At 47.6% G+C, this 10245-nt stretch overlaps 1 protein-coding gene across 3 annotated transcripts; it reads right to left on the minus strand.

Annotated features, from left to right (window-relative positions):
• Positions 1-2344: 2344 nt before the first annotated feature.
• On the minus strand, positions 2345-4116 carry LOC144732658 (uncharacterized). Of its 3 annotated transcripts, none has more exons than XM_078614186.1 (3): positions 4047-4116; positions 2909-3076; positions 2345-2585 (listed from the first exon to the last, which is right to left on the minus strand). In XM_078614186.1, exons 2-3 carry the CDS (start codon positions 3065-3067, stop codon positions 2391-2393), a joined length of 354 nt encoding a protein of 117 aa, XP_078470312.1. In that variant the 5' UTR covers positions 3068-3076; positions 4047-4116; the 3' UTR covers positions 2345-2390. The 3 variants fall into 3 exon arrangements, with proteins under 3 accessions (XP_078470312.1, XP_078470310.1, XP_078470313.1); XM_078614184.1 differs by having other exon boundaries at positions 3955-4082; XM_078614187.1 differs by lacking the exon at positions 4047-4116 and adding an exon at positions 3609-3675.
• Between the last annotated feature and the right edge of the window lie 6129 nt (positions 4117-10245).

Consider the following 10245-nt stretch of genomic DNA (forward strand, 5'->3'; position numbering starts at 1 on the left):
GCGCTTGCGAACGATTTTGCTCTCCAACGATGGAGTTTTACGTGAAATAAAAATAGCCAGGTACTACACCGTAAGCCCCGTCGTGAGCAAGCGCTATTCCATTTTCACATCCGTCAACTTTCAATTAGTTTAATTAGAGATTTAGTGCGATTGTTTTGCACTTCCCATCTATTTATTTATTTGTGACGCATGCACGACCATACCAACTCACGCGCCTTTGGTGGGGGGGACGGCCCATGCCAAGTCGCACGCCTTCGGTGGGAGTAGGGGGACATTTTCTTTCGCGTTAAATATGCTATATAAATACACTAAACGCTGACGCTAATTCTTCACTGTGTGATATCCACCCCACCCGATGCGTGCAGTTATTACTACTATGCAGTCGGTAGATTCTACCACTATAGGCCATAGATATTACAGCAGAGAGGCCGGGGAGATCGTGGCTGGGGGGGTCAGTGGTAGCAGCCCAGCCGCAGCCTGCCAAGGTGCCATCTCGGCCGGCTGGACATGCTAGGCGAGGCCGGAGGGTCTACACGGGACTAGGCCTCACCACACCACTCTGTCAGGTGAGTACTTTGTGCTATAGAGTCAATAAATACTGCAATCGTCAGTATGGACTACTATAGTGATAGCAGGTACCACCACAGTCGGTATGCACTGCTGTAATCATAGCAGGTACCACCACAGTCAGTACCCACTGCTGTTAGATTTTTAAGAGTAGTTATGAAACATTTTTTTGACCCGGGCAACGCCGGGTATATAAGCTAGTCACTTTTAAATGTAGAATCTACTTGAGCCGATGTAGACGAAAAAGAACTCATTCAACATTTATTTTAGTGCAATGTTTTTTTATATCTCGCGACGCAGTTGTTTCAGGTGAGATTACTATTTGCTTTATTCTGTACTTTATTTTTCTTGTCATTTAGGTGATCTAGGTCACTTGCAAATTAGTCTTTATCCTGGTCTCTTTTCATCTCATTCAATAATACAAAATACATTTTTTCTAATGTTTTTATTCGTGCGGTGTTGATTGACCATATTTCACCACCGTTAAATCGGTGTTGGTGAATGGGATGAGGGGCAGGGGAATGCAGGGCCATTTCAGTTGTTTCGTCATGTCCCTGAAATACAAACAGATCTCGCACTCCAGCCCCTCATAGACACCGCACTGGGATTGGCGCTGTGCGACTGCACATCGAGTGGAAATGGAGGGGGGGCTCTGAGCAGTGGAGCCACCAGAGCGCGGCCTCTCCACCTTCTGCCTTCAGCAACAAAATGTCTGAAGCCTTCCCCGAGGTCAGACTTCGGGAACCAACACCAATTCACGTGCCAGATCCGCATTAACCAACCCATTTATCATTTTGCGTCATCACCATTCATCGCAAACTTAGCATAATGAGAATCCTCGCGTGCATTAGACGCTGCTGGCACGATTTTGCGTTTCCTGCAAGACTCATTTACACTGCCACCTTGTCTTTTTTTTGCAACATTCCACGTTCATTTAAACACAGCTTTCATTGCGACTTTGCTCACCTGTCAATAACTAGCCAGGTTTTGGACACCTTGTGATGTTTCTCAGCCGTGTGCCTCCAACAGAGATCTCCAGGTACATTGCGACCTTGTGCTCGACATTTTCTAAGCTCGATTACTACACTTCCAGCTTGAAAAACCTTCACTGCCGATTTTCGCGTTTTCACATCAATACATTGCACGTTAGATTTGATCTCTAACTACGAGAGGTGGTCACTCCCCTCTGACTTTTATTCCACTAAAGTTTCACGAAACGAATTCTAATGCCTTGTGAACAACTTTGGTTAAAGTGAGATTCCCCTCAAATATGAAAAGTCTTTATCTGCACGCCGGCATAGCTCCTTGCCATCGGAGGACGCTTTAAGTCTGTAAGGGCTGGGATAAGGTTACTTCATGGTTAGTCTCTCCAGGAACTTAATTTTAAACTGAACTTTGCACGCCAGTAGAAAACCCTACATATAATCCGATCACGTCGGTGCAAAACTGGCCGCTCTAATATTCTTTCCAAGATCTGCCAATACATGATCTGAAACGGAAGGGTTACTCCTATTTGTATAGATGAAATCTATTAAATGAATGTACCCGTTCTCGGGGTGCTAATAATCGGGTGTCAAATGTCACCCATCACAGACCTATTTTTTAACAAAGCCCGATGATCTTACGAGGAGAATGCCACACTCGTTGCTCCTTTTGGGCCGAGCAAACCCAGGTGCCATGAAGCCCACCACCATCAGTACCCAAATTTGCATCACAAGAGCCAACCACAGCTCGCCAATTCCAAACTTCACACACGATTCACCAAGACCAGGACCGACCAGTTTGCCACCAATTTTAATATTCATCACATATTTTATATGGACTTATTTCGGTTTATCAGCAACAATGGGCGGTCCACAGGGCCCCCTGGTGAGGAACACGCGCTCCTGGAACGGGGCATGGCCAGCCACGAGAATCTGCGTCCACGTGGCCATGAATGCTTGGAAGTCCACGCTGGCGCCTTGGTTCTCGTGAAGATCCCCCATGATCTTGCGCACTTCATCCGGGTGGCAGGCGCCCTGCAGTCGTGACAGCGGGAACCGTTTCTGTTACAGGCAATGCACCAATAGCTCTGCTCAGTGCTGCAGCAACACTAAACAAGATGCTCTGGTGGCCATTAAAAGCCCAGTCACAATCAAGCCCGAGCAGTGGCTATGCGCGCTCAGTCATTCAATCAATGCACCCGAGCGCCGCCTCGAGCCTTCGCGGCTCCAGGCCGTGGGGCTCCCGAAGTGGGCGATCTCAGAGCCAAGCGGCTGTGCAAAGAGACGCAGTAGGTGACGCGCACGGCTCATAACCCGTGTGCGTTCTCGCCGCCATGTGGAGCCCGCAGGAAACCCACCGCCAGGTAGGGCCGCATGTGCTTCACGAGCAGATTCTGCAGCACGTGCTTCCTCATGAAGACGCTTCCCGCGCCTCCTTCACAGCTGGCGCAGAACTCGCACACGAAGATGTCCATCACAGCGCTCAGATCCTCCAGGGCGGCGGCAGACGAAGGCATCACGAGATTCTTTCAAGGAATACACACGTACATTAATTCCACAACGAGAAAGCCAAATCACCAGCATACAAGCCTTTAGACCATCTATTGAAGGCCAGCACACCACACGGGTGGGTGCCAAGTGGTGAAGTTTACAACCACACCACGTCCGCTTTTTCAACCAACTACCTATGGAAGGCCCAGGACTTGACAACCAATACCCTACCACTCGGATCTCAGGATGGACACAGGCGTGTACAATCCACACGGGTTAACAGAGCAGCGACCCTACACAGAACACGAGTATTGCGTTCCTGGGAAGATAAGAAACGCGAGATGCAGTGGCTTCACAAAGCAGGAGCCAAACGTTAACGCAGATGGCTCAATCTCGCCTCAATGTTCGAGTAGAAGCAGCAGAGAAGATTAACATCGAGGAATTCGCAAATGTCGACTCCACGAGGACCCTCCGCACTCAATACACCCATTTAAAAGTGTATTCATATTTCAATCATGGGCAGTCCTCTGCCTTGAACAGCCAGAAAGAACAGGAAATAAGTATTACCCGTAAAAACAAAGTTTTTCACTATAAATCCTTTATATGCATGGCGGATAGAGTCCTCTCGTCCTCTGGCTTGAGATGGCTGCCACCTATGGGTCAGATGATTGCATTGCACCATTAAGCAATTGGAAATTAAATATTATATTTGTCCTAAAAAGTGTAAAATTTTGGGAAAAAAATTCAACGAACATTAATTGTCACGCACAACGAGTCTGTGTGGAAAATTTCAGCTCGATTGGATCACGGGAAGTGGGGTAAAAAACGACCGAAAGATTTGCACAGTCCTAAGCAAGCAAGCGAACTTAATATAAAGGATTTAAAAATAAAAGGCGAAAGAATGACCACAAACCGAACAGGGGACCCTCTTGTAACAACCAGTGCCTTCACCACGCTCCCTTTCAGCAAGTGCACCAAGCATCAATACGCCAAAACAGAGCTCACCAAAAGGCAGAGATCAGCAGCAACCACAAAGGCCGCCTCGCGCGGGGTTTAAATACTCACCTATGCTGGCGACGTCACCAATTACTGCATTCACCTGTGCTGGTGACGTTACACATCATTGTATGCACCTGTGCTGTGGATGTCAATCATCATCGTATCGACCTGTTTTATTCACGTCACATGACTCATCGAGTCTCCGCGTGCGACTCTGACCAATTACGCGCATCCGCTCAATGAGATGAACCCCTTGTGCGTGCGGGGTAATGGTGATGATGGATGCAGTGACGATGATTGCTAATGAGGAGGAGGATGGCTGAGTTTCACTTTCTCTGTGAGCTTCACTATTGTCGTAAAGACGCCACTTACCGTTTTTTCGGGAAAACTTGATCACAAATCCAATGCGAGTCACGATCGCTTCTAAATTTATAATCTACTTGAGCCGATTCAGGCGACAAATAATTAATTCAGCATTTATTTTAGTGCAATATTTTTAGATTTCTCGTGACGCAGTTGTTTTGGTCAGATTGCTATTTTATTTATTCAGTACTTTAATTTGTTTTTCTTGCCATTTCGGTGATCCACGTCACTTGCAAATGAGACTTTATCCTGGTCTCTTGGAGTTTTCATGTCATCTGGTTAAATCAAATACATTTCACTTTTCTAATGTTTTGATTCGTGCGGTGTTGATTGACCATCTTTCACTGTGGTAAGTCGGTGTTGGTGAATGGGATGAGGGGCAGGGGAGGCAGGACCGTTTCAGTTGTCGCGTCATATCCCTACAACACGGAACACAGATCTCGCACTCCCTAGCCCATTTCATGGATACCACACTGGGATTGGCGCTGAGTGACTCCACTTTGAGTGGGAATGGATCGGCGCTCTGAGCAGTGTAGCCACCTGAGCTGCGGGGAACATCGCAACCCGAGCGCGGTCTCTCTGTTTTCTGCCTTCAGCAGCAGACCTTCTGAAGCGTTCCCCGAGGTCAGACTCCGGGGAACCCACGTGCCAGATCCGCATTACCCAACGCACTTCTCCTGTGGCGTAATTACTCATCACCAACATCATCACCAACATTATCAATCATCACCAACATCGTTATCAACATCATCAGCCCAGCGCTATATAAAAGTTGCGTGCACTACAGCTGCTGCTGGCACGATTTCGTGTGTCCCTAGCTCTTAACATTGCCCCATAGACTTCCTTTGGGAAACAGTTTCCGATCCCTTCACATTGGCACGTAGACTCTCTATGGGAACCGATTCCCTGTATCTTAAAATTGACCAATGGTAAAAGATAGGAAACCGGTTTCCCATCGCTTAACATTGCCCCATAGGCTTTCATAGACTTGTATTCTGCATACAACACGGTCTGGCGCCGAGGATTCCTCTTTAAACTCGCCAACACCATGAAGTGTGAAAAAATGGTTTGCTTCATCGCCAGTATGCTTAGTGACCGACCATTTTGCGTCCATCTCAGAAACCAGGTCAGCCGCCCACGGACTCCACAGCTTCACGCACACGAGTCACTGCAATGGGGGCACAGTTGGGTAGATATTTTACTGGTAGGAACCTCCTTGTTACACCAGCCCACAGGAGAATATTGTGTTCGTCTGTCCGTCGTGCATCCATAAATGGGAGGGGTGGGGCTGGGTGGAGAGAGAAGGGTGGGAAGGGGATGGGTGGGGAGGGAGGGGCTGGGTGGGGAGGGGAGGGTGGGGAGGGGCTGGGTGGTGAGGGTGGGGCTGGGTGGGGAGGAAAGTGTGGGGAGGGGCTGGTGGGGAGGGTGGGGCTGGGTAGGGAGCGGCTGGTCATCTCGTGGTGCCCTTATCAAACTCAACGTTTAATCTACTCACGCCGGCTTGTGCCCGCCCTCACAGTCGGGCATATTTGCGGAATACACCACGCCGCCGTTGACCCTGGCCATTGACCGAGCAACCCAACGTTCCTACCAGCTCCCTCCGCAGGAATGTGTTATTCTTCATCCTGTTTCAGATTTACAATATTTATTTCGGTTTATCAGCAACAATGGGTGGGCCCATAAGGCCCCCTGGTGAGGAACACGCGCTCCTGGAACGGTGCATGGCCGGCCACGAGGATCCGCGTCCACGTGGCCATGAACACTTGGAAGTCCACGCTGCCACCTTGGTTCTCGTGAAGATCCCCCATGAATTTGCGCACTTCATCCGGTTCGCACCTGCCCTGCAGTCATGATAGCGGGAAAAGTTTCTGTTACAGGCAATGCACCAATCACTCTGCTCAGTGCTATGTGAACAGCAAACATGCAATTGTGGCCATTAAAAGCCCAGTCACAATCAAACCCTAGCAGTAGCTTCGTGCGCTCAGTCGTTCGAGCCATGGACCCGAGCGCCGCCTCGAGCCTTCGCGGCTCCAGGCTGTGGGGCTCCCGCAGTGCGTGCAGGTTTTTTGGTGTGACTCTGGTAACCAACGCCAATTCACGTGCCAGAGCCGCATTATCCAACCAATTTGTCCTTCGGCATCACCAATCATCACGAACATTTCACGAGAACCCCGCGTGCATTAAACGCTGCTGCCACGATTTTGCATTTCCGGTAGAACTCATTTACACTGCCATCTTGCTTTTTTTTTTATCAAATCCGGTTTTCCAAAAACCACTCCACGTTTATTTAACCACCTTTCACTAGTGACTTCGCTCCGCTTTCAATAACTAGCCAGCTTCCGTAAACAGTGATATTTCCCAGCTGTGTGTGCCTCCAGCAGAGATCTCCAGGTGCATAGCGACCTTGTGCATGATTTTTTCTCAGCTCGTTTACCACGAGCTCTGCTTTGGGGGCTTTCACTGCCGATTCTCGCGTTTTCTCATCAATTCCCATCGCACGTCAACTTGGATCACTAACTACTCAAGGCGGTCACTCCCCTCTATACCTTTGTTTTCAAAGTTTTGGGAAACAAATTATTCCAGTGAATAACTTTGGTTAAAGTGCAATTCCCCTCAAATATCAATAGAGTTGTATCTGAACGTCGGCATAGCCCCTTGCCATCCGAAGGCTCTCAGTCTGCAAGGGCTGGGACAAGGTTACGTCATAGTTAGTCGCTCCAAGAAATTAGACGTTCAGCCTGAACGAGCACACCGGTAGAAACCCTTCCTTATCACTCGTCAGGTGTGAGATTGCCAACTTTAATATTCCGCCATTTTTGTTCCAAGATCTGCCTACATCATGAACGGAAAAGGAAGTGTTACCCCTATTTGTATAGAATGACATATATTCCAGGGATGTACCCGTTCGAGGAGCTAACTGGGTTTGAAGTGCCACCCATCATGGACCTGTTTTTAAACCGTACAAAGGCTGATTTTGCCAAACATTGTGAGGCTAGTGCCATGCTCGTTGCTCTTTATTGGGCGAGCAAATCTAGGGGGTTCCGTGAAGCCCACCGCCATTGCCAGTAACCAAATTTGCGTCACGAGAAGAGCCAACCACAGCCACGACTCGCCGATTCCCAACTTTACATGCACGATTCACCAAGAACAGGACCGACCAGTTTGCCGGCGATTTTTTTTTTCATCTCAATTTAAAGATATTTATTTCGGTTTACCAGCAACAATTGGCGAGCCATAGGGGCCCCTGGTGAGGAACACACGATCCTGGAACGGGGCATGGCCAGCCACGGCGATCCCCGTCCACGTGGCCATGAAACGTTTGGAAGTCCACGCTGGCGCTTTGGTTCTCGTGAAGATCCCCCATGATGTTTAGCACTTCATGAGGGTCACTTGTGAAGCCTTCCCCGAGGTCAGACTCCGCGAACCCCACGCCAATTCACGCGCCCGATCCGCGTTGACCAACGTACATCTACTTAGGCGTCATCATCACTCATCACCAAGATTGTGAACAACATCATCAGTACAGTGCAATGAAAAGGCCGCGTGCATTACAGACGCTGCTCGCACGACCTCGTGTTTCCTGGAGCATTTTTCATCACCAATTTCTGTTTTAGAAAAGTCACTCGAACTTCACATGCATGAGTCACGAAGACCAGGATCATTTTGAGTGATTGTGTCATTCATCTCGTTTTACAATTTACAGGAATTATTTCTATTTATCAGCAGAAATCACCCCACGACCCACTCCCGAAATACCGTGAAAAGGTTATCGATCAAAGTCTCACTTTTAGGCAACACGTTGAGCAGTTGAGTAACAAGATGAAAATCCACACGAACATCATCCATAAACTGACTGATGCATAAATGGCACATTAAAGCTTCGACGGCCTGCGAGTGCCACGAATCACAAACCATCGCCCACATCGTAAACACTCCGCTGCAGCTGCTGTCTTCGCTCCTTTAAAGGTGGAACAAGACGAGATCCACTCTGCTTCTGAACAGACGATTAAGTGGATAACCAATCTAAAATTACATTTGAATCTGCTGCGCTTAATCCATATGAAAGAAGAGTTCGCATATCTGACCCCTACTTCGCATGTCCGACCCCAGTTCGCATATCCGACCCCTCGTTCGTATATCAGACACTGGGCCGCATATCAGACCCCTAGTTCGCATATCCAACCCTAAGTTCACATATCAGACTGCCAATTGCTATATCTGACCCTCAGTTCGCATATCCGACCCCCAGTTCGCATATCAGACCCCCATTTCGCATATTCACCAAGTATATGTTGTTCTGCCCCATGGCAGATCTGGGGGTGTGTTTACACAGGAAGTTCCTGATATGATGGTGTTGAGTTTGGTCACGTGACCAGGAAGTTACGAGTTCAGGGTCTCGAAGCTACGAGGCCAGGCAGCCATTACAAAGAGTACAAAATGGAGGCACAATTCGCGTCTCAGTGAAGACGGGTGCATGTTTATTGTGGGACTTTAAGAAGCATTGTCTTTAAGTTCGTTTATGTTCTTATAATACTGGGAATGCTATTATAATGTTAGGATTGCCGTTATAATGCTGAAAATGCCTTTATAATGCTGTTAAATTGTTATGATAAATATGAGGCCTAGTTAACAACGAAGCCTGCCACTTGCATTATTGTGAATGTTATTTGTAGTTGGATACACCAAGCCAGACTTGTGCCCATGTAACTTTAATGCGTTCTTGAGAGCAAGGATGAAGAAGTATCTCATCCACAGTTCAGTGTTATGTGCAGCGCTGTACATTTGGGCTGCTGTATGGTGATTACACAAAGTGACCTTATTTAACACAGTCGCTTATTATCTTGTTGTATAGCTATTCAGTGCTAACGTAGGTGTCTGGTCCATCCAGGACCTATCATTGAGATTCATGTTATCTAAGACAATGTTATGATGCTGCAGTGTTCATTCATTGTATTTATATTGCAAGTATTAACAGATGCTGTATTTGTGCCGTGTTTTTCAGTTCTAATAATTAAATACGTTAGAGTCGGATGTTCACCCTGGCTCTGAAGGTTCATTGAATGCGTGCAACGCAACGCACAGCGAGGCTGAGACATATGTGGTTAATGCAAATATCATTCCTTGCAAAAGGTTTCAGTTTGGTGTTTTAACATCTCAACACCTGTTTCATTACCAGAAATGTTAAAATATATTCTTATATCCTCTATGATATCGACTCAGTTTCATTTTTCAGTTTCATTTATTAGGTATAACCCTGTGAGCCATGTGGCTCTTGACTCGGGTGCAACCGCAACAAACATATCGATCAACTCGTCTCCTCCAGACGCGTTTCGAGGTAAATAGCTCATCGGGAATCTACTGACATCAACATGGAGCATCTCTGCGTGGTGACGTCACCACGCTCAGGTTGATTGCGGCGCAGCTGCGTTGTAACGTCAAAGCGAAGGTTGATTGGATAGAGAATCGATTCCACGACTGTTAAATGTGGTAACGTCATCACAGGTGTGAGAGAATCGATTCCGGTTTAATAGCCCGGTCGTTATAGATTCCTCTTGGCGTGATCCATACCGGCAATGTTAATTTACTATTCAATTACGCGTGCACAGCAGTCAAAGAGAATCGATTCCCTTCATTGGTTAAATATGTACATCGCGTCATCACAGGTGTGGGGGATCGATTCCGGTTTTTAGCGCGGTCGTCATCGATGCCTCTTCGCGAGATCGATACCAGCAATGTTAATATTCGATTAAATTACGCGTGAGCCGGAATAGCCGAGAATCGATTCCACACACACACAGCTGTGATGAACACCGCTGCGTGGTGACGTCACCACGGTCAGGTT

This window comes from Lampetra planeri, chromosome 43 (assembly GCF_965212315.1).
Source record: "Lampetra planeri chromosome 43, kcLamPlan1.2.h2, whole genome shotgun sequence".
Classification (NCBI taxonomy): domain Eukaryota; kingdom Metazoa; phylum Chordata; class Hyperoartia; order Petromyzontiformes; family Petromyzontidae; genus Lampetra; species Lampetra planeri.

What these genes read in the sequence shown, in the direction of transcription:
- LOC144732658 (XM_078614184.1), bottom strand. Translation starts at nt 4,023, where the DNA reads ATGCTTGGTGCACTTGCTGAAAGGGAGCGTGGTGAAGGCACTGGTTGT. An exon ending in ACAAGAGGGTCCCCTGTTCG is followed by an intron (nt 3,077 to 3,954) that starts GTTTGTGGTCAT and finishes ATTCCTTGAAAG; the next exon opens with AATCTCGTGATGCCTTCGTC. An exon ending in ACATGCGGCCCTACCTGGCG is followed by an intron (nt 2,586 to 2,908) that starts GTGGGTTTCCTG and finishes TCACGACTGCAG; the next exon opens with GGCGCCTGCCACCCGGATGA.